General features: G+C 50.2%; 8 protein-coding genes across 8 annotated transcripts; 4 read left to right on the top strand and 4 right to left on the bottom strand.

The window, feature by feature from the left end:
- Positions 1-585: 585 nt before the first annotated feature.
- Positions 586-4053, bottom strand: BBK36DRAFT_1118120 (hypothetical protein; the record flags this gene model as incomplete). The annotated part of the gene is made up of 7 exons (XM_024890434.1): positions 586-1341; positions 1402-1520; positions 1585-2705; positions 2775-3136; positions 3215-3304; positions 3528-3812; positions 3919-4053. The coding sequence occupies 7 exons, from the start codon at positions 4051-4053 to the stop codon at positions 586-588; spliced, it is 2868 nt and encodes a 955-aa protein (XP_024749978.1).
- An 870-nt stretch (positions 4054-4923) lies between these two features.
- BBK36DRAFT_1118295 (hypothetical protein) lies at positions 4924-6910 on the top strand (the record flags this gene model as incomplete). The annotated part of the gene is made up of 5 exons (XM_024890460.1): positions 4924-5498; positions 5554-5795; positions 5850-5984; positions 6059-6164; positions 6223-6910. The coding sequence occupies 5 exons, from the start codon at positions 4924-4926 to the stop codon at positions 6908-6910; spliced, it is 1746 nt and encodes a 581-aa protein (XP_024749977.1).
- A 64-nt stretch (positions 6911-6974) lies between these two features.
- On the bottom strand, positions 6975-8481 carry BBK36DRAFT_1198013 (Nitrilotriacetate monooxygenase component A/pristinamycin IIA synthase subunit A; the record flags this gene model as incomplete). The annotated part of the gene is made up of 1 exon (XM_024897017.1): positions 6975-8481. Exon 1 carries the CDS (start codon positions 8457-8459, stop codon positions 6975-6977), a length of 1485 nt encoding a protein of 494 aa, XP_024749976.1. The 5' UTR covers positions 8460-8481.
- An 834-nt stretch (positions 8482-9315) lies between these two features.
- On the top strand, positions 9316-11679 carry BBK36DRAFT_1116907 (hypothetical protein; the record flags this gene model as incomplete). The annotated part of the gene is made up of 4 exons (XM_024890288.1): positions 9316-9603; positions 9666-9927; positions 9997-10274; positions 10357-11679. The coding sequence occupies 4 exons, from the start codon at positions 9316-9318 to the stop codon at positions 11677-11679; spliced, it is 2151 nt and encodes a 716-aa protein (XP_024749975.1).
- Positions 11680-12299: 620 nt separating this feature from the next.
- Positions 12300-12874, bottom strand: BBK36DRAFT_1168190 (hypothetical protein; the record flags this gene model as incomplete). Its single annotated transcript, XM_024895146.1, has 3 exons — positions 12300-12330; positions 12384-12701; positions 12768-12874. The coding sequence occupies 3 exons, from the start codon at positions 12872-12874 to the stop codon at positions 12300-12302; spliced, it is 456 nt and encodes a 151-aa protein (XP_024749974.1).
- Positions 12875-16189: 3315 nt separating this feature from the next.
- On the top strand, positions 16190-17106 carry BBK36DRAFT_1168189 (pyrroline-5-carboxylate reductase; the record flags this gene model as incomplete). The annotated part of the gene is made up of 2 exons (XM_024895145.1): positions 16190-16742; positions 16814-17106. The coding sequence occupies 2 exons, from the start codon at positions 16190-16192 to the stop codon at positions 17104-17106; spliced, it is 846 nt and encodes a 281-aa protein (XP_024749973.1).
- Positions 17107-17233: 127 nt separating this feature from the next.
- On the bottom strand, positions 17234-19327 carry BBK36DRAFT_1116945 (amino acid transporter-like protein; the record flags this gene model as incomplete). The annotated part of the gene is made up of 8 exons (XM_024890292.1): positions 17234-17332; positions 17406-17488; positions 17549-17594; positions 17654-18194; positions 18253-18514; positions 18586-18750; positions 18951-19159; positions 19227-19327. 8 exons carry the CDS (start codon positions 19325-19327, stop codon positions 17234-17236), a joined length of 1506 nt encoding a protein of 501 aa, XP_024749972.1.
- Positions 19328-21028: 1701 nt separating this feature from the next.
- BBK36DRAFT_52167 (flavin-containing amine oxidoreductase) lies at positions 21029-22750 on the top strand (the record flags this gene model as incomplete). The annotated part of the gene is made up of 5 exons (XM_024898199.1): positions 21029-21206; positions 21282-21529; positions 21591-22394; positions 22453-22496; positions 22564-22750. 5 exons carry the CDS (start codon positions 21029-21031, stop codon positions 22748-22750), a joined length of 1461 nt encoding a protein of 486 aa, XP_024749971.1.
- Between the last annotated feature and the right edge of the window lie 98 nt (positions 22751-22848).

Here is a 22848-nt window from a genome sequence, read left to right as displayed (position 1 = left end):
GATGAAAGCCAAGACGACGATCAAGGGTCAACAGAAACTGGGGAAGAACGGCTTCAACGGTCGGCAGGGACAGATCTTCGTGTCTCCATAGGTATGGTGTTCATAACAGAATAATCTCATTGCATGCATCAGGCCCTACTGCCGAACGACTTGACCTAGGCAAAGGCCAATATTTCGCCATCAGATAATACATCCGATTGCCAAAACTATGTAGGTATTCATAGATTGATAAAGAAAACCAGCAGTGTTTTCAAACCTTAGCTGCACATATCGCAATTTGGGGCACAGAAAATGCCGGCGGTGACGTGCATGTACGCGCAATCAATAGTCGAGTGAAAAGGGGGGCCCGCCTCGATTGTGATGTTCGCTCCACACTCAAATGACGACGCTCGTTTCATGCACTCGACGTCGATTAACTCCTTTAGACGAGACAACGCGATTCGAGTTTTGCGTTAATTTCTAGACTAGATTCTTTTTCTTCCTTTAGTTGACCAAGAACTTCTCTGGATTTGGCTTGACAAGAGGACTGGCAAGTAGTAATTAGTAGAAAACCTCCATTGGGACATCCCCTGCCAAAACGAACATCTACGCCCATTTCACTTGTTGCCATCCCTTGACGTTTGATTGCCAGCTATCAATGAGCCCCGGCAGTGACTCCATGCCAAGAATACTCTTGATCTCGTGCTCTCCGTCCAACACCCATTTCTTCAGCTTGGGCTCGAAATCCCTCGACATGACTTCCGTCTTTAGCTTCGAGATCCAGCCTTGGCCTTGTTTGATGCTTGTTTCGGCGGCTGTCTGCAGGTCCTTCAGTTGGGAAACTAGGTCCTTGGGAAGACCACTCTTCCCTGACCTGTCGCGCGCTTTTTCTTTCTCATTGTGGCTCAATAACCATTGAATTGCCAGTTTGATCGCGGCCGTCGTGTCTCGGAGCATCGAGATATCGTGCATCGAGCCCAGCATTGAAACTGTGCCTTCTACTGAAGACTCTGCATCGTGTGATGGTGGGCTTCGCTGGTTTTCGAGAGTCAACTTGAGCGCGCTAATAATCTGGAACAAGGCATCAGAGATATCAGAAGTCCGTTCAAAATCGACACACAGAGACATCAGTGTACAGAGGAGGCTAATGGCCTCAAAGTACAAAAGCTCCGGTCGAGTCATTTCATCGTCGGGGCCAGCCAAAAACTTCGGGAAGGAGTTGCTAAGGCGAGCCAAGGTCTCGATGAAATAGATATGATCATATTCCGCGCTTCCTGCTGAGGCTTTGAAGCTGGCTGGAGGCTTGTAGGTCAGCAGCTCGTGGAACGCTTCGGCCAGCAAGGAGAGATGGCAGCGACGATTCTAAACGTTTCGCGTCAGTCGGCATGTCGCACGAAGACAGAACAGATCAATTGCGCTTACTGAAGGGGCTGGTCCGAGCCTGAGATTGAGATGCATTGGTCGGACCGTACTGCTGTTCCAGGATGGAAACGAGCCATAATCGATAGTCGCGATGAGCTGCGCTTCATCAGCTACCTCGCCTGCATATGTTGTCAGTGTATACTTCGTCGAAAGCTAAAAGACAAGAGAGGGGTGGAAACGTACTGAATCGCGGATCGGACTCCAGCTCGTGCGACGTCTGCCCCAGGAATCTCTCAATCCTCCGCGCCTCTGTCAGACTCATTGCCCTGGTGCAGCTCATCCGAAGACGGTCAATATACTCGGGAATCCCCATAACACTGCTGTAGCTTCCCGATTCAAATGCATCTATCAATCGTCGGGGCATCTTGAGCTTCAGTGATATCTGGTAATGCGACTGAAGCAAATCCATGAGGTGGCTGCCCCAGCTATCATAAGACGACAGAAGCGCAGGGGCAATTGTTGATAGGCGATCGTAGAATACAGGGCCGAGAGAGTCGATGATGGTGCGCTTGACGCCGATAACATCCCAAATATCGCTGGCCCTGTAGGCGGAACCGAGGCGGATATGTAGCTGCGTTAGAACAAGAGACAGCTGGCTATGGCCAGGGTTCTGAGCGAGCTGGTCATCCAGGAGAAGAGTAGCACGTATGAGATGGCGCCTGGCCTGTGATGATAACGGCTGACTAGTCTGCGTGGAGTCGTCGAAAGCAAGGCTCAAGCTGCAAAACGCAATCAACATTGCAAGTTCTGGGAGAACCTCAGTCTTGATCTTCGTGTTTACATTGTCCGCTTTTGTGACTGAGTCGTAGAACGTGGCGCTCGCCTTGGATAGCTTTGAGAGGCAAGTCTGGCATAATGCTGATTCTACAGTACCATGGCAGACAGTGCACTTAAGAAGCTGACTCTGGTCGCGGGATTTCGTTTTGCGATGCGTCAAGAGCAAGTACTGCGTCTTTAGTGCCAACAATTGTGTGCTGGCTCCTTTGAAGTCTGTGAAAGCGCCGCCGGCCAATTGAGGTAAATGCTCAAACGCCAGGTACTTCAGACCGGCTACATCCAGACTTTCCAGCAGCAACTTGATGTCATTGAAACACGCAGGGCTGGTATACTGATCGTCGATGTAGTGAATGAGCTCTCGAAGCCGTAGCGAGGAAGGGCGACCGTCTACCAAGTCGCTTTCATCCTCGTGGGCAAGCTGAAATACTGCCAATACTCTAGCCAGTAGAATATTACGTCTGTACATGGGTCGCATGTGCTTAGACGATAGTAAGTCAGCAAGTAACTTCTGGACGACGGCGGTAGACCTAAGCAGCATTGGAGTCAGTAACATGCAGCGAACTGTCTCATTGAGTTTAGGCGCCGTGTCTACTCACTCTGGATCTGCATCCTTGATGTGGCTTGCAGCATCAATCAAGTGCCGCCATACAGCAATATCGGATGCGAGCAAGGTGAGTTGACCATCCGCATCGCAGTCAGAGAGACATTCCTTGCAGAGGTTGAACACAGCAGGCCAGTCACCATCCCGCCTGAACTTGGCAACAACGCGAAGGGCGACCTCTTTTCGGCCGAGGCGGAACTGTGCAGCGGGAGAGAAGACAGGACTGGAGATGAGTTTCTGAAAGTCTTGGGGACTTCCATGGGTCTCGACAATGTCATACAACAAGAGAGTCTCTTCTTCTGTCTTGACGCGCCTAGGCGAAGCTTTGGCTGATGCCCCGTTTGAGTCTGCTTCCAGCTAAAGTGATAGATACCGTCAGAAACGAATATGACCTCTCCATGTGTTAACAAGGAACAAGAAGGAGCAGAGATTTACCTGTTCTGTGGCTTGGGCAGCTCGCTCAATCTGCTTCTGAGCCAAGGTACCGTAGAGTTTCCTCTTGTCGGGAGAGGTTTGAGGACTCATCTATGCAAAGCTTTAATATGCTGATGAAATGGAAGCGCCCAGAACTTGCTTCAGGGAAGTGACTTACGGAAAGTAAATGTGTGACCACAATGTTCCAGAACAGCATGTCCCTGTCCTGTGGAAACGAGCGGTCGATAATGGCTGCAATCTGCATCCCGTTAGCTCCTCCGATACATGTTCCAACAAGAGGAGTGAAAGGGCAGGGATACCGGGGGGTGCGTACCTGTTGAGCGCTGGCTAAGTCCCAGTGAAGCAAACACGATTCTAGACATCGTGAGGCTGCAATCTTGTCCTTTGGGGCAGCTTTGACGCAGCGTACTCTTAGCGGCCCGAGAGTTTCGGCGAAATCATCCGGGTCCATCAGATTCGTGGTGGCCCATTCCATCAGATCAATGGCATCTACATCCTTGATCGTGGTGCCCTCATTGACAAACTTCCAGATGGCCGCAACGGCAGAAAATTTGGCGGTCGGATCATCAAGCTGGCTCTCGCCACAGATTTTGACAAGCTGTCAAGGTGAACACTTTTGGTCAGCGGTGTGACTCATGCCGGCGTCGAACTATTTTGACTCTAGGAATCCAACGCTCGAGGTCTGTGACAGGTGAAGCTCTCACCTCGTAGTACTGCTCGTTGAGCGTCTTTGCCCGCTTCTCGGCCAAGCGTATCACCACCGGCCAGTTTCCGTCCTGAAAGGCTGACTGGAGCTGGAGATCGACTCCATTCTTGAGGCGCGGTCGTTGGCGATTCATGAGGAGCGCGGCGTTGAGGCTCTTGAGCGGTCACTCTGAGGCATGAGAATCGTTTGCTGCGGTTTGGAGGGGTTCGGACTGGAGAGGCGTTGAAGATTGGGAGCTGCACAAGGCTGGCCAGCGCAGCCACGATTATCCCACCAAGTGTGGCTGGGAGGAGCTGTGGCGTTTACGAGGCTGGCCCTGCATCTTCGCATCTGTCCGATATCACGTACGTACCTTAGGTATAGTACAATACCCTAAAAGGACATTGAAGGGAACAGAATGGGATTGACATCTCCATTGAGTTCCCTATTTTCCCTGAGTATGACAAGTATAACGCAGTTGGACTCCTTTATTCTTTCTAACCCCCCCTTACTCTTTTTTTGACACTTCTGTTCTCCATATGTTCCTGATAAGCGATGAATGCGACTTCGAATACGACCACACATACCTACTAGGTAAGGTACCAGTATTTACAAGTACGAGCTACCCCGATAACACCGATCCTAGTGATTCCGGAAACTTGAAATCAAATGCCGGCCTCGTCTCCCGCAAATTCGGACAATTTCTACTGCTATAGATCCCCGAGAAACATGACGTCTTTAGATTCGTACATGTAATATGTATGGAGTAAGGTTAGTAGGGCATAATCTAGTCCCTCGAAAAACGAGGGACGCCAAAATGTCGCGCGGCGGTGTGGTGGTCCACCCAATCCCGGCTTATCTAGGTAGAGCATGACAGATCATTGACGCCTCCTTGGGCTTTGCTTATTACATGTATGGTTAAGCCGAGAATGAGGCATGCTTGTTACTAACGACCTGTTTCGCCTTCTACTTCGCATCTCATTGACTTACTTTTATACATCAATTGTTTACATCGGTAGGCAAGATGCCCCAGGAACGACGAAAAGGTCGGATCCCCAAGTCCGAGTACGACTTGATGCTCGTCAAGCGGCGGAGATTCCGTCCCGCAAAGGCCTGCTACCCGTGCCGGCGACGCAAGGTCAAGTGCAATCTCAGCCAGCCCTGCGAGAGCTGCAACGTCCGTGGACACCCCGATCTCTGTGATTATACGACACCCCCGCAGAGCAAGGCTGCGAAAGCAGGTGAACTACTACCCGTTACAAGTGAGCAGAAAACTTCACCAAAAAATACGGCGAATGGCATGTCTCAGGGGCTCTATGTGAATCCCGTCGCGCCATACGACACAAAACTGCACCTTGGCCCGGATTCACTTCCCAGTCTGGTTTCCAAATACCAGAACCTCAGTTCTCAGCAGCAGCAACAGGGCCGGAACGATGTCAACATAGATGCTTTGAAGCCGCCGACCAATCCACAAACTATTGTTGAACTTCTATGTCTGCAAGATTCGAGTACCATCTCGCCGTTTACGAATCTGTGGAAGCCGGGAGATGGCCCTGAAGTCGTTTATAACGCGCTGCCTGACGATGAGGCAATAAAGGGGTGAATTGTCATCGACCTCTTCTTGACTTCATGATCAAGGACTGACCATAGACAGCTATGTGCTGTTCTTCCAAAGCTCCCTCTTCCGTATTTTGCCTTTCACCATTAGCTTGACCCAGTTTGAAGCTACCCTTTCTGAGTTTCTTGACCAACGGGCCAAAATTCCTGTAGAAACCTTGAGGAAGCCTCCCCCAGCTTGCATACCGACCTGGTTCGGACTGCTATTTGGCATACTTGCATGCGGCGCACAGCTTGGGTCAGATAAAGAGTCGGAACTGATCAAAGCTCGTGTTTTCGGTAAGGATCCAGACCAAGGGTATCACATCGGCGGGCTAATTAACACACACGCAGCATGTTGTGCATTCCAGTGTTTACGGCTGAGCAATTTCATCTCGTTTCCTGATATTGCCACGATTCAAGCCCTTATATTACTCGTCAACTTCCTGCAGAACCAGGCCAATGCTGGAGCTTCATGGTCAATGCTAGGTAAGATAGCCGGCCTGGATCTAGCTTTGAAACCTACATGTAATCATTAGAGCCTATACTTAACAAGTCCGAAGGCCTTACTATACGTCTTGCGCAGACACTCGGACTTCACTGCTCTCCAAGCCCTGATATCATCGCCCCAGGTCAACGAGACGAGGCCACTGTCAAGTATCACATATGGTATGTCAAACCTCATCACTCAGCAGCAGAGGGGCTGATAGTAAGCACGATTGGCTAGGCGATGTTTGATATGGCAAGATACCTTAGTCTCGCTATTGTACGGGAGACCGTCTTGCATTACCGTTCACGAAGACGTCCCGTCGCAACTGTCCTCGTCATCGCCTCACCTACACTCATTTACGACGAGCTGCAATCATCTTTTTATAACGGCAAACAAGATTAGCCAAGAAATCAACAGAGCGACATTCTCGGGTCACCAGTTGTCCCTTGCTGAGATCAACTACTTCAGAAAGACAATTGAACAGATTGTCAATTACTCAACACCTCATCTTCGGGACATCGCAGCATGTCAAAATCGTGATGAATGTATCCAGCACAACTTTTTCCGCGCGTTTGTGGACTCGGTCATTCTCTGTCTTTGTCGTCCAGCAGTTCTCTCCCACGGCCACGCGTACAACACAGAATTGGCGGACATCTACTTCAAGCGCTGCCGCTCAATCCTGCAAATTTACCTCGAATTGCTCAGACTCAATTGTCCGATTCGGCGATCATGGGTCTTTGTTCACGTTACGCTCAGTTGCGCCCTGACTCTCGGGCTTGCTGCTAATACGAATAACGATGCGTCCGACAAGCTTTTCCTCAAGGAGTTTCTGGAAACCTTTTCACAAACCAATATCTTTGCTCATGTTCCTTCCTATCAGAATGCGTTGCACTTGCTTCGGCAGTCAATGAGCACGAGTGAGTAAAGGCTGAGCTTGTGAGTTTCTCAGAATCTTGGCAAAATGCATCAAAACTTCTGATAGGTATCATTTAGTTGCTACCTGCCTTCTCATCTTCTTTTTGGAGGTATCTCGGCGCGCTTTCGCCTGATCGCCACTTGAATAAGCTTCCTGGGTGGTCTTCAGGCAGTCTCTTGGACCCGATGAAAACTTCTCTTGCTGTTGCGCCCTCTTTCTCGACACCACTTCGGAATACGCCTCGCCTCCGCAGTTCAGGGAGAAGGTACTCGATGATATCTTCGAAGCTACCCGGATTGGTAACGTGGGCCAAGTTGAAGCCATCCACTCCAGAAACCTCAATCCATCTCTCCAGCTCGTCGGCGACTGTTGTCGGACTGCCTACTACCTTTGCGCCGAGACCGCCAATGCTGAGATACTCGACAATTCTTCGCTTGGTCCATGGGAGATTGTCTGTTCCAGGCACAGTGTCTGACCATCTTCTGATGATAGACTGCAATCTCGGAGAATTAGTGAAGCGGAAATCTTCATCGTCTGTATAGCCTGAGAGATCAACCCCGGTCCATCCTCCAAAGAGGGCCAAGGCACCTTCTTGGTCGGCATATTGCAGATAGCTTTCTTTTTTGGCTCGGGCCTCTTCATCCGTTGCTGCGACAATGATGTTGATTCCCACGATGACTTTGATGTGGTTTGGGTCTCTTCCCTCTTTGCTTGCTACCTCACGAATATTGTTGACAGTCTTCCTCACACCTTCTGGAGTTTGGCCGCCGACAAAGATGGCTTCGCCATGCTTTCCTCCGAAGCCATTTCCAGCCTCAGATACTCCAGCCTGGAAGAGAAACGGTGTTCGTTGCGGAGATGGCTCGCAGAAGTGAGGACCAGGCACCTCGAAAAATTTGCCCTTGTGGTGTATCTGGACAACGCCATCGGCGGCGATGTAGATGCCATTCTCGCGATCCTTGACGACCGCGTCATCTCGGAAACTTCCCTCCCACAATTTGTACAGGACTTCCATGTACTCATGAGCAATGGCATATCTTTCGTCGTGGGGGATTTGCTCCTTCAAGCCATGGTTGCGAGCTGCACTGTCAAGGTATGATGTGACGATGTTCCACGCAACACGGCCGTCGCTAAGGTGGTCTACTGTAGATAGACGCCGAGCAAGCGCATAAGGCTTCTCATACGTCAGGCTAGCTGTGACACCAAAAATGAGGTTCTTCGTGACGGCTGTCATTGCAGGAACCAGGTATAGTGGATCATTGACTGGAAACTGAGCGCCTGCTGCTAGAGCTGGCACAACGTTCGCAGGACCCTTGTATACATCGTATGGCCCAAGGGTATCCGCGATGAACATGGCATGGAATTGTGCCTTGTCGAGGAGTTGTGCCAGATCTGTCCAGAATGAGAGCTTTGTGTACTGATCCGTCTTGTTCCGTGGGTGTCGCCAGAAGCCAGGAGAGAGATGGCCCGGGGTGTTCATAACAAATGCGTTCAGGATCATTTGCTTCTTTCCCTGAGCTTGCCCTTCGGCTGCCGTGGTTGGTATGTTATCGCCCATTGTTAATCGGTGCTATTGCTTGACAAAGCTTCGAAGAATCATGCACATAGTTGCTGCCTCCACCACTCCTTGTCAGGACATGAAGGCTTTTAAACAAGAAGCGGGAATAACGTTCCATATCTTGACAAATTATCCCGACACTTCGTTTTATCCTATTGGCTTTTTTCAATCTTCGAGGATGGAATGCAGGAGCTTCTTTTGTCCATTGTTGCACGCGAGGCGAGGCTGATGTTCCGCTATAAAGTCGTCACACTATGTGCAGAGCACGCAATACACACCATGATCTCACATCAACGGCCGATCTCGCATAGAGATTCATATCATCAACCAGTCAGAAATCGAATTGCAATCGAACTATTAATCCAAAAACCATTTAGCCGGGTTCCTCGTCGATTCGCAATCGCTTCACGCCTTTTACGCGGCAATAGTCGACGTCCGCTTGTCGGCCATAGGAGTGACCCTGTCTCGCTTCATCTCAACACCACAAGGACTTGCAGGTGCAATTCTAGGCGGCCTGCTGTGCTATTACCCAGGCATTGCAAAACCTAAGGAGACGAAAATAACGTCATTACTTCCTAATGCAACGTGCTGGATTTATGGGCCGTGGGCTTGCAAGGTTCCCCGACAATTGGGAGACTGGAGATAGAGAGAGACGAAGTGCTTGAAAGATAAGAAGCCGACCAACTGTCGGCACTTGATGGTATAAAAGAAGGTGTGTCTGTGCATTCCTCTGTGGGCTACCGGAAAAGGGATCCTTGTCGAGGCTTCAATACCTTTGGAGAGATCCTGCTTGCTCCGTTGTGTGAGGCCACACCAGTTCGCAGACAAGCCATAGGCCATTGATCCAGTCCTCGCCATGTCGGTTCAGCTCGGAGTCTCTGGAGTGCCTGTCATTCCTCAGGGCACGGCATATGGCCTCCTTATTGGGCTAGGAGTGGCCTTCTGTGGTGTCATTCTCGTCGCAATCAAGGTCCAAAGGGCGTATCTGTCCGAAGACTCGTCGACATCAGAGATGTTCATGGTTGCCAATCGATCAGTGGGGAGAGGGTTAACAGCATCGGCGGTGTTTTCGTCATGGATGTGGATAAATGAAACGGTGTTTTCAGCTGCCTTTTGTTACAAGTTTGGCCTGGCCGTCCCTTTTGTAAGTCATGGAGCAAAGTTCACGCATCATATCATGTGGCTAATGACACGTGCGGCTTGCAGTGGTGGGCTACAGGCTTGTGCTTCCAGATTGCCTTGATGGCAGCACTTGGTGTATTGGCCAAGATCCGAGTGCCGTATGCCCATACATCATTGGAAATTATTCGCATGCGTTACGGGAAGATTGGCCATGTGGTTTTCATTATACTCAACATCACAAACAACGTCTTCGGATGTGCATCTATGATCCTGACAGGATCACAGCTCATATATGGCGTGTCTGGGATGCACTTTGTCGCAGCTACCATACTGATCCCACTTGGAGGTAAGGATAGTCTAATGTGCCACTCTTACTACACATGGGATATTGCTGACAGCACCAATCATTGTATAGTGGTTCTATATACAGCAGTAGGTGGTCTCAAGGCCACCTTCTTGACGGACTACCTCCACACCGCTGTTGCCTTGATTCTCATTATCTACTTCACCTTGACTACTCTGACCCATGACGCCGTCGGCGGCCTTGGAGGACTGTATGACAAAGTCATGGCAACGGCGTCCGAGAACATGATTCCCAGAAACTATGAAGGATCGTTGCTCACCATGAAGTCAGTCGACGCCATCATCTGGGGCTTGATCTTGAAGTTTGGCAACCTTGCCCTCGTCGTCATGGTAAGAACGAGATCTTAGAGAATCTTTGCACTCCTCTTCCACACTGCATCCGCCGCTAACTCTCCCTCTTCTTCTTCAACAGGACACGGCATTTTGGCAAAAGTCTTTTGCTACAGAGGTCAAGGCCACCGTGCCTGGATATAACATTGCCGCCATTGCTATATTCGGCATCCCCTGGGGCCTTGGCACGGTCATCGGCCTCACTGCTAGGGCTATTCACAATACTCCGATCTTCCCGACCTATCCCGGCGAATTTTCCCCGAGCTTAGTGAACGCAGGTTTGGTAATGCCATATACCATCAAGGCCCTCATCGGTGACAAGGGCATCATTGCCTTTTTCGTCCTCTTGTTCATGGCCTTGACGAGCACTGTCTCGTCATCCATGATTGCCGTTAGCAGCATCATATCATTCGACCTTTACAAGACGTACATTAACCCGAAGGCGTCTGACAAAAGGATGATGAGAGTCAGCCACCTGGCCGTCGTTTTCCACACAATCTTCATCACTGGCATATCGCTGGCGCTTAACTATGGGGGCGCTGATATGACATGGATCGGCTATTTCAGGCCCATCCTCTCTTGCCCTGGCATCATACCTCTAGGACTGACCCTGGCCTGGTCAAAACAGACGCGACTAGCGGCAATTGCGTCGCCAATTCTAGGGTTTCTCACAGGCCTCAGCGTCTGGCTAGCCACGGCTAAGTCCATGTACGGGACTATCAACATTGCAACCACAGAAGCGAGTTTTCCAGCACTCTATGGTGCGCTTGCTTCCTTCTTCTCTCCGGCTCTTTACTCGGTAGTCATATCTCTGTACAAGCCGGAGTCGTTTGACTGGCGACGTTTTCTGCTTATCGAACTGGCAGAGGCACCTAAGGCTGATGAGAGTGAATCGTCAACCCCGCCAAGTGACGACGAGAAGGAGGACAAGGGCAAAACGGGGTCAAGCGAGTCGCAGAGGAACGGCATCGTGGTTTTGGAGTCACCAAGCGAGAATGCTTCTGTGGCTGCTCCCGATGCCGAGAAGGCAAACACCGTCAAGGTCACAGAATGGCAAACTATCGGCGTATCAGCAAGTGGTGATGACAACTTGATTGACCTCGATAACGTGCAGCATCCCTTTACAGAGGAGACGTTGCAGGAGCTGCGCCGTTGGTATCGCATCGCATGGGCATTCTTCGTCGTAATTGTTCTCATCACGTTTGTGGCTTGGCCGATGCCCTTGTACCGCAACTACATCTTCACCAAGTCCTTCTTCTCAGGTTGGACTACCGTCGCCATTATATGGCAGTTCTTTGCATTCTTTGCGGTAGTTCTCTACCCCCTGTATGATGGCAGGCATGCCATTGCCAAAGCATCTCGAGGAGTTTGGAGGGCGATTGGCCGGAAATTTGACAGGACATGACCGGATGAGCGGCATGACGCCGCTCGATGAATGAGTCTGAAAGTAGCCTACCCAGAACGAAATCGATACTAGTGCTTATTTGAACCTTGTTGTCTCTGTGCCCCTGGTCTGAATGCAAGTCCCCCGTTCTACGCAACGCTTGCATGCGTTTATTTTGAGACGTTACGCATAAGGCAGGTAGACCAATCGCGATTGTGGGTCTATGTTCTATGAGAATCTGACACAATGTTATAGTAATGCTCCGTGATTTGTGGTAGCTTCCTGAACGAGTCAGTACGTTTAAATGATGGGTCGATGGATTCTCCACCAGTATACTATGACTTTAGACTTGACAGAATGTCCCTGGTGCTACAGACTGTACATGTTCCTTTGCTATTTCTGTAGCCCTAGGTATTAGTGTTTCTGGTAGATGTAAGAACATGCAGCGACGCTCATGTGATCCAGACGACAACCATCTGATAATGAGCTTAAAAGGGATATTCGACAACTGTAGCCAATATGTATGTTATATTCATTTATTCAACTATGTGCAATTCGACAGAGAACCTATGTACAGTGAAGATATAGAGAAGTGAAGTCAAAGGACCATCACCGTTGCCGATCTACTTGACAGTAGACATTTAGCACTGGCCGTTCTCGTTGCAGAAGTGCCTAGAAAACGTCAGATGTAGCTCTTGGTGATAAAGACACAGGTGATCACTTACCACTCAATGTTGATGGTTCCGAAAGGAGCATTGTTGGTGAGCTGGTTCCAAGCACCGTGAGACAGATCAATGCTGTCGGCAGAAGGGCAGCCAGGGCAGGTATCCTCAACAGTGGCAATGACAGTTCGGCCGGCGCCGCCAACACCGTCGTTGCTGCCGGTGTTCTGGATGAAGACCTTGCGGCCGCAGTACTTGGGAGGGAAGCCGTTGCCCTGCCAGCTGGGGGTGAGGGCAACAATCAGCTCATCATCACCGTGCTTCTCGCCACAAGATCCGAAAGCACCCATCTGGTCGTAAACAGTGCCAGTACCGAAGTGCCTAGAGGAATCGATGTCAGTACTTCTGAGAGTCTCGCTGTTGAGTATTATGAGTATCAAGACTTACTCGGTTCGCTTGGCCTCAGGAGCAGATCGAACACGGGAGGGCTCAGGGAGAGCGCTGACAAGGCTGGCGGCAGCAGCCAGGAGAACAACGGCGGTCTTGGCGAACATTTTGAAGTGCTGGTATCTGTTCCTGGAACTGATAAACTGGAGTAGCAGAGAAGCTGAGTTGTCGAGACTGATGATGAGCTGTGATGAGGCAGGACTGGAGAGGATCGAGAAAGACAATGGCAGAGACGGCCAGGCCTATATATACTCATTTCTCTCACCCTTGGCCGACATCCTCTTGCCAGCTTCTCCGTCTACTCATCGTCATCGTCAGATGTCGTTCGGCTATCGCCTGTCTAGGGATCCAGTGTCTTCGCGAACAACCCCAAACCCGGCCAGCCCGACACCTAGACCATCCAGGCCCACGATGTGTTCGGTGTAAGACCATGAATTTTTCCGCTAATGCTTTCCAAAGATTTCCATTTCAAGACGCGGAAACTAGGTACGACAAACGAGCCGTGGTTCTGGTAAGCACTGGAGGGCCGCCTTTTGCCTCAAGTAGAAGCTAGGTGATCGGGCGATGGTGTTTCGGGAAGGTCGAAACACAGCCGGGTTCGACTAAAAGCTGGTTTTCCCCGTAAGGCGCGTGTTGTTTGCGTAGTAGACCAGGCAGAAGCAAAATCTGATTCCAGACCACGCCCCCCTTGGCCCGGATATACTCGTTTGAGATGAATTTGCCTGCATTTTTGCTGCTGTTTTACAGGGGGCACGTGGTCTGACGGCTCATCGATCGTAAATCTCATGGATGCTCATGGGTTGGAGATTAAAGCTGACTGGTGGATTTTCACGGCTAGCGAGTGCTGGTGAGAGGTTCCTGTTCCGGTCAGCGAAGAAGGCAAGGCTGACAGGTAGTATCTGCAATGTAAGTAATGCGGGTGGTGTCGCATGGCATGGAAGCACTTTTACGTACATTGAAATGCGACGCAAATATAACTCTATACGCTGGACTAGGTCTAAACCATAATAGTTGACCATACTTTAATCGATTGTATATCTATATTAGGCAAACACCCTTTTCTTCTTCCGTTTGGCCAGGGGAAGGGAAAGCTTTCAAGGCATGAATAATTGCTCACGTAGAGAAAGAAGCTTCCTGAAGCGTCAAACAATGACCTGATGAAAACCGGCTGTCTCCCTGGAATACTACCATGTTTTGACCGCACAAGCAGCAGAAGAGGCCTCACCGGTTCTTCTTGAAATCCGACTCTTCCAATCAAAAACCCTGCTTATTTTGTCGTTCTTTTTTTTTTCTTTTAATCGTACAAGAACTCGTGTTCGCTAATTCTGTCCTGGGGTAAGGTACTCCGTACGGATAACTGAATTACGCCTCGGCGAGATACGAAGGCTTGAAAGACTTTTTAACAGTGATAATAAATAATATTTGTTATTATTTCTTCTTTCTCATTTTTCTTCCCGGTTTCAATGTCCCAACTGCTGGTTGGGTGAGGACTGCGCCGGGGCGCGGAAGCATGCTCTTGTGAGATTTTGCCTTCCGAAATAGTCAATTGCACTTACAAACGTTTATGGAATCGTGGTTATAAATCGGGTTTGAGGGACGGGATAACACACACCGGGCAATAGCGTGTGATGAGGCTTCAAGCGGGCTTACAGACATAGACCGTTGACGGATATCCGAGAATGCAGGGCGGCTAAGAGGCTAAACTGCATGCATCGTTTTAAGAATTTGTACGAAATGCTACTTGTATGCAGTCAACTTGGAATTGGCTAACTTCGATGCTCGGTGCGTTCTTTGAGTCAGTGTTGCTTGGTTATCCTCGTAGAGGGCTCCAGTTCGCAGTGAAGTTGCAAGTTCTCTCCTGTTCGAAAAAAAGGATTGGTTGCAAGCATACGACTCGTAATGCCCGCGAAAGTGATCTTGGCATTTTCCAACCTCAGTGGTATAATTCGAGATGAGTATATCGGCCGTTCTCCATGGAGTACAAGGACTCCATATTGCAGCTTCAAAAGTCCACGGATCACAGATTCCCCTGAGCTGTGGTGGGTGAAACATTCCGTATTAGCCATTACCCCAGCCAGTACATGTAGTGAGTGGCAGCGCCTCAGGGGCGTCGTACACTCAATACTACCTAGTGCCCATCCTTGCCGTACTTTGTACGCTGCTATCGATACGGCAAGATCCGACCTCTTTAGGCGCAGACTTGACGTGTCAACTGGGGAACACGGCCCGGTTTGTTGCCTACGACGCACTTTGTTAGAAAGTTCAGCATTCCGTAACTTGGAAGACGCAAATCGTAACACAGCCATTGTTGTCTTCTTCCCAATGCGCGATGCGAGACAGAGAAGTAATATTCAGTCGGTAAATCGTCAGCCAGAAAATTCATGCGATGCCCCCAGCCTATCATTAGTGGCGGCAGTTATTTAGGCAAATTCGGGGTATGCTGCTGACGTTTCGCCGAGACAGGGGTCATTGTGTCGATCCGGCAGTGGTTGCGATGACCCGGTGCCACAACATATACCATATTGCAAGTTCTTACAACCTATGTAGGAAGCATGAAGCTGCGCAGAAGAAGAAAATTCAGACTCGAGAACGATCGAGAGGTAACGGAAGGTTTGCAAATGTTGCTTCAGTGGGGGGATATGCACATATGTCGCCAGTGGTATGATCAATTGAGGCATACTTTACTTCCACAACGCAAGAGGCAATTGATGGGCTGAGACCATGCATGGACGCGTACCCTGGAGCAAATTGTAGAGACACGAGCAGAAACTGAAATGAGAGAAGAGATGAGTACCAGTAGGATCATGGAATATAGAATATCGAAGAGGTTCTATGAGACACTAAGTAACAGGCTCTCATGAATGCTTGCATCATGAGATCGAGGCGAGTTGGCAAAGGTTTTCGTCTGCCTTTCCATCAATAACTTGAATATGAAATAGTATACTGGAGCTGTGACGTTTGTGCAAGTCCAGCAGTTATCAACGCGCTAATACTCGTAGAGGGTGATGCAGACGAGCTCCTTTACCTGCCCACTCTCGCTTGGATTCAGCTGGCAAAAAAAAAAAGAGAGCTTCACTTTGTCGCTGCGTATGAGAGGACAAATATTGAACAAATTGAGAGGATGAGCTGTTGTTACGACCATGCTTCAAGCCGTTGCTGCCCGTTGTCCCTCGCTTGAATGCTCAACATTCTTCCGACACCGGCGTCCCAACCTCTGCCGATGCAAGCCGGTCACGGGACCGGAGTTTCTCCACAGATTGAAGATGATTAGGACGATAACATCACCAAGACTTGGAGCTTGCACCGACATCAAGCGTCTTCGATTTCCCTCAAGTGTCTGGCCGCTTCTCATCAGCAGCTCGCAAACTCTTATTTGGCAAAATATTTTTCACCTCTGTAAAGAAATCTCGTCTCACACAACCATGGCGCCGTCCCTCCAAACCAGCAAGTTGGCCTTCATTGGCGGAGGCAACATGGCCTCTGCCATTATCGGAGGGCTGGCCAACCAGGGCATCGACAAGCAGAACATTATCGTGTCCGAGCCGTGGGACGTCAACAGAGAAAAGATTGCGGCCACCGGCGTGCGGACGACGACGTCCAACGTCGAGGCCGGCCAGGACGCTGACCTCATCATCATTGCCGTCAAGCCTCAGGTTGCCAAGACGGTATGCGAAGAACTGGGTGCTTCGTGGTCTCATCGCTCTACTTTGCCGGTTGTTGTGAGCATTGCGGCTGGCATCACGCTTGGCAGCTTGCGGGAATGGCTCAAAACCAGCGAGGGCAAAACGGCGCCGATTGTTCGTGTCATGCCCAACACGCCAGCGCTCGTTGGCGAAGGCGCCTCGGGACTCTATGCCGGCGAGGACGTCAAGGAGGAGGAGAAACAGCTCGTTGGTGCTTTACTGGACAGTGTCAGCAAGGCCACGGAGTGGGTGGACAAGGAAGAACTGCTCGACGTTGTCACTGGACTTTCTGGTAAGTCAATCGCTACCTCATTTACACATACCGCACTCTCTACATGGGGTTTAGACTAACAGATGCACTAGGATCTGGACCTGCGTACTTCTTTGCCATGGTTGAGCATCTAATTGCCAGTGCAACTGCTTTGGGCCTTCCGAAAGAGCAGGCTACTCGATTGGCCAAGCAGACGTGTCTGGGAGCCGGCCGGATGCTTGTCACCTCCTCAGACGAACCAGCTCAGCTGCGCAAGAATGTCACGAGCCCAAATGGAACCACATACGCTGCTCTGCAGACATTTGAATCATTGAACTTTGACGAAATTGTCCACAAGGCCGTTAAAGCTGCTACTGACCGAGCTGCAGAGTTGGGAAAGTCATAAATGGAGATCTAGCATGGAAATAGAAATACTCATTCAAAACTTCCAGTTACAGGCATTATCAAGTGAAAGTCAACCATCATAAAGACATAATCGCATACATAATGTTAATGGAACAAAACAGGCAAGATCATTTGGCGCCTTTTTCGGCTCTGTCCTCCTCGCTCGAACCTTGTGTGGAAACAGGTCGACCAACAACATCCTCAAAGTCTGCCATGACCAAGTCTTGCTGTAACGATGTGTCAGAAAGAAACACGTGAACTGCTTCAATCGATAAATAGAAGGTGTTAGATGCGACTTACGGGACCCAAGAATGTCTTTCCATAAAAGAACCAATATATACCAACAACTATGCCAAAGATACCAATCACAACGCAGACGTAGTCTACATATGTTGTTAGCCACCCCACGTTCAAAATGTAAAAGTATAAGTGCAGTCACTCACTCATGTTATTGCCAGTGACTGGAAGAAAGGTGGGAAAGCAGAAGAACTATGGCAATGTTAGCTACATCATCTGGATATGCCAAGGAGCGTATTGCATGAACTCACCACCGAAGTCACAACCACATAGAGTGCACCAATGATATTCAGCAACAGACCGAAGGTCCTTCCAAGTTTAAAGGGTGTCTTTGCAGTCTGGTAGTGGTCAAGTACTTTCCGTCCACGGATGAGAAGGATAATGATGGGAATGGCATAAGACACGTTCAAAAAGATTGTGCAAGATGCAACATATGCACTGAAAGCGACGACGGGTCCCAGATACAAGAGGCCGAAAAGAATATTGAAGACGAAGCAGAACATGATGGTCCGAACCGGCACGTTGAGGCCTGACTGGATGTGGGCAAAGTAGTTGTGGAAGACGATGCCGCGGTCACGGGCCATGGCATAGAGCAATCTGCTAACGCTGGTGATGCTGGCGTTTGTACCGTTGATGAAGCAGACGCTGAGCATCAGGCTGAGGATGGTGGCGGCGGCTCGGCTTTTTGTTGCTTGAAGGATGAGCTCGACGATGGGCATGCCGGTGGGAGTGGCCAGGACAGTATCGGCGTCGACGAGACAGAAGAGCATGACGAGGATGAAGGCAAAGCCCCTGGGAATTCATGTGTTAGCAGGAGTCACTGGAGAAAGCATATGCTAAAGATACTTACGTGACGCCACCGATGACAATGGAGTACAGCATAGCTCTAGGAGCGTCTCGAGCAGGATTCGGCATCTCTTCTGTCATGTGGAGGACAACGTCGAATGCAATAAGCGAGAGAGCAGACTGCAGGAGACCCAAGATCCAGGCCATGCCGTCAGACCAGCCAGTCTCGTTATTGAAGTCAGTGAAGACAAACTCTGCGCTTGTCTTGTCTGACATGGAGAGCAGAACAATGCTGATGATGACGACGCCAAAAAGGGACCAGTACACTGTATTAATGACAGTTAGGAATTATGATGGCATTGCGAAAAATTTCTCAAGTTCCTTGGGATTGGCTTACAGGCAGCGTCGTTCCACTTGCCAAGTATCTTGTTACCCCAAATGTTGGCAACTGTCGTAAAGACGAGGACTGCCACGAAGATCCCATATGTCCTCGCCGCGGTGATCTGATAAGCTCCGTTTGATGCCACCACTGCTGCGGCGGAAATGAACTGGGCTAGATTGTCTGGTATTAGCAACGCCTAGAGCATTCAATATAAGAAAGTAGAAAAGGGGGCATCTTTGTCAACTTACAGCCAAAGTAGTCTTGCACGGTGACTACGACAAGCCAGCCAACAATGTTGGCCCAACCAACTACAAAGCTCTTTGGTATTGTCCATGGTCAGTTCGTTGCATCTTGATTCAGGAAGATAATGAATGCAAAACCTACCACCGGCTTTCGCCATCTTTCCGTGCAAAGGGCGTAGACAAAGTGATACTGCCCTCCAGCCGTTGGCCAGATGGAGCTGAGCTCGCCAAGACTGGCGGCCACGCAGAAGCAGCACAGGACGCAGAAAATGAAGCCGTATAAAAGCGCGACGGAGCTACCTGATGGCAGGACAAGACCTATTGAACCAGCAAGAGCAATCCAAGTGCTGTATTGCGAGTCAGTGATACTGAGCTCTTGCTCCTGCGGCGAGATGTATCACGATGGAGACGTACTTAAGAATGGCGAAGGCCATTGCCATGGTCGAAAGGGTTGATAGACGGGGCTGAAGAGCCCCATCCCCTGATGCTGCTGCCTTGGTTCCGAAGAGGGTCATTGCTGAACAAGCCTATAGAATTTGAAGAAGAAGAGAAGGAGACGGGCAAAGAAGCACAGAGGGAGCCGATGAAAGAGAAACGAGGCGGTGATGGGCCTGATTTGTATTCACCGACTGGCCTTGAGTCTCTCAGTCAAAACGCCGGAAACTCTGGAAGCGTCCTAAAGGACATGATCTCCGGCGCCCTGTATGCTCCGATTCTATCAGAGGCTTTTGGCGGACTACCATCCATTGGTTAGCTTGCACCTGGGATATCTTGCATCTACAATCTCTTTGATAACGATGCTGCAGCTCGCTGAGGCTTTGGCTCAGTGACACACTTGGGGTGGCGATAGCTTCGCGAGCTGTCTGGAAGAAACCGATAAAGGGCGTTGCGAAGTTGCCTATTCAGGCAATTTCACGAGAGACTTACAAGTGCGTTCCCCAGAACACGAGCTCCCGGTCCGCTGGAAAACGCGGGGTAGGAGGACGCCTATCTAGATAACTGCCCTAGTTAGCCTCCCCCTTTTCTCGGGATCCTGCCCAAATGAGCAAAAATGTACCAAGGGCGTGGGTATGGGGAGTTGGAGATTACTCTTTATCTGTGCGGTCCGGGGCGAGCTCCAAGTCACTATGGGCATGGGATATGCAGCTTTGTTAAGGTACTACCAGATAGCAGGGGGGATTCGTACCAGCTAAGGTACTCTACAACAGGTGGAGTTCTGAGCGGACCGCAACGTTTGTTCCTACTTCCGTGATTTCGGTAACACGGTAACACGCGGGCGTCCTTTCTACAGTTTGGGGGGGACGCCACTGGGAAGGGCCTGGAACAAGGCGGAGTTGCTCACTGCTTGTCTTTCTTTTGCTGTTGATGAAGGAGAAACAGGAAAACAGCTGCATCTGCGAGTGTGCTGAGGGATACGCCTATTTTATATATTCTGCATTATACTACACATGTGCATGTCTCCCTGATGCACACTCCAGGGGGTTGGGCTAATAAGAGGCTGTTTTGGTGTTGTCGACCAACAATATGTTGCATTAAAGCTGCTCTGGCGGAGACTCCTTCCGTTTATCCTACAATAAAGCTTCTGAATTTGTTATCGATGGTGTAGTATCTCGATACTCAATTCCTCGTGACTCGTGATACTAAACTAACGTCTTGCAAGTTGATTCCGGATTCTGGGGAAGTGGGCCGATCGCTTGCTCGGCAGACAGCTCCTGTGGATTTCCATTGATGATAGCTTTCGTTTACTTGTACTATCATTACTGGTTATCTGGTGATACGCCGAAGAGCTGGCTCTTTGTGGCTACCGGGTGGAGCGGTTCGTCTTCTTTCTCCCGCTTTTGCATCGATACGACAAAACCAGCCCGCTTATATTCTCCATCAGGCAATTTTGCGAGAAAGCAGTTACAACGATGCACAGTAACAAGGCTTCATCTCTTTTGCCACTTATCAATTTGAGGGCGTGAATTCTCAATATATTTCCGTTTTGGAGGAAAATACACAGGCTGATTGTACGATAAATGTATCTCTATGACCTGATGTTCGACTTCACAAGCTTTGCAGAGAACCAGCGCGACCCATCTCTGTCCCACCGATGAATTGTATTAATAGTTGAAGCGCGCTCCTTTTTGTCGTAGACATGGCCTACGCGTCGCTCTGTGATCCTTTCCTTACCTACAGTTCTTTCCTGGCGACGGAGGCACTGAGATTGACATTCAATGACATCCAAGGACGGTTATTCGTGGACTGAAGCTCAAGGCCTTCGGGCCGGAGTCCCCTCAATTGGAGTAATCGAGCCGCCTACCAATGTTAAGAGTGCCGACACGGTCTACGATGTAATTGTTGTGGGCGCGGGCTACTGCGGTCTTACAGCCGCTCGAGATGCCAGTCTAGCAGGTAAATGCCCGATGCGAGATCGACCATTGCGAGAAAATCGAAGACTCTGACCATATATCTTGCCCCATCCACTAGGGCTGAAGGTGCTGTTGCTCGAAGCACGCGATAGAATCGGTGGTCGGTCATGGTCATCCAACATCGAGGGCTATCCGTACGAAATGGGCGGGACTTGGGTCTTCTGGGGGCAGGCGAACGTGTGGCGCGAGATTGCAAGATACGGCATGCAGGACGAGCTGGAGATCTCCTACGACTTTTCCAGAGGCATCAACAAGTATTTGCTATCGAGTCCACAGGGCGTCCAGACGTTTACCCACGAAGAAGAGGTAATGTCAACAGTAAAAGTACAGACTCTGAGAGAATGCTGACCATGGCCATGCGCACTAGGATGCACTGATGCAATCTGCACTGGCGAAACTCGTCAATGTCGATGGCTGCCTCGGCCGAACCGTCGTCCCTTTCCCTCACAGTGGCGTGCTCACTCCTGAGGCCCGCAAGTACGATCACATGTCCGTCGCCGACCGTCTCGCCGAAATCAAGAATGACCTCACCCCCAACGAGCGGCTGTGCGCAGAGGCCTTCGTCCTTCTTTGCAGCGGAGGAACGCTGGAGACGACGAGCTTCTATGAGTTCCTCCACTGGTGGGCCCTGAGTGGCTACTCCTACGAGGGCTGCATCGATTACCTGGTCAAGTACAAGTTCCGCGGCGGCCAGTCGTCGTTCGCCATCCGCTTCTTCCGTGAGGCTCTGGCTTCGGGTAACTTGACATACGCCTTCAATAGCCCGGTGGCCAACATCCAGCACGGAGGCGACAGTGTGCAAATTACGACGCGTGCCGGCAAGACGTACAAAGCGGCCAAGATGATTTGCGCCATTCCCCTCAACGTCCTGAACGATGTTGCCTTTGATCCGCCGCTGGCACCGGGACGAAAAGCAGCCGCTACCACTGGCCACGTCAATCAGTGTGTCAAGGTCCATGCTGAGATCAGCGACAGAGACCTCCGCTCGTTTACGGGCATCAGCTATCCGCACAACGGGCTTCTTTACGGCTTCGGAGACGGAACGACGCCGGCGGGCAATACGCATGTGGTAGCGTTTGGCGGACAACATAACCACTTCCATCCGGAGGAGAACCTCGAGCATACAAAGGCGGCGTTCCAGGGATTCGCGCCTATGAGCATCCAGAGACTGGTGAGCATCCGCGGCATAAATAAGCGAGAAGGCCATGGGCTAACGTGACCAAAAACAGGTCTTCCACAACTGGTCCAGGGATGAATTTGCCAAAGGTGCTTGGTAAGGATCAATGACATGTTCCATGCACTTCCACCTTGACTCGTGCTGACACGTCATTTACTCGCAGGTTCTTCCCGGCTCCTGGTTTGCTGGCCACACATTTGAAGGACATGAGAGCAAGAGAGCGCAACATTGTGTTCGCGTGCTCCGACTGGGCGCTGGGTTGGCGAAGCTTCATCGACGGCGCCATTGAAGAGGGAACACGCGCAGCGATTACTGTGCGTGGTGACTTCGCAGGCCGGGCCAAGTTATAATAAGCTGGTATCGAAGGCTACTTCGAAGACAGACAATAAGAGAGAGAGAGAGAGAGAAGAAAAAGAAAAGCTTAATGCATCAGAACAAGCGGAATGAC

This window comes from Trichoderma citrinoviride, assembly GCF_003025115.1.
Source record: "Trichoderma citrinoviride strain TUCIM 6016 unplaced genomic scaffold BBK36scaffold_6, whole genome shotgun sequence".
Classification (NCBI taxonomy): domain Eukaryota; kingdom Fungi; phylum Ascomycota; class Sordariomycetes; order Hypocreales; family Hypocreaceae; genus Trichoderma; species Trichoderma citrinoviride.
Note: the sequence above shows the minus strand (reverse complement) of the source record. Positions and strands in the feature narration are given on the sequence as shown.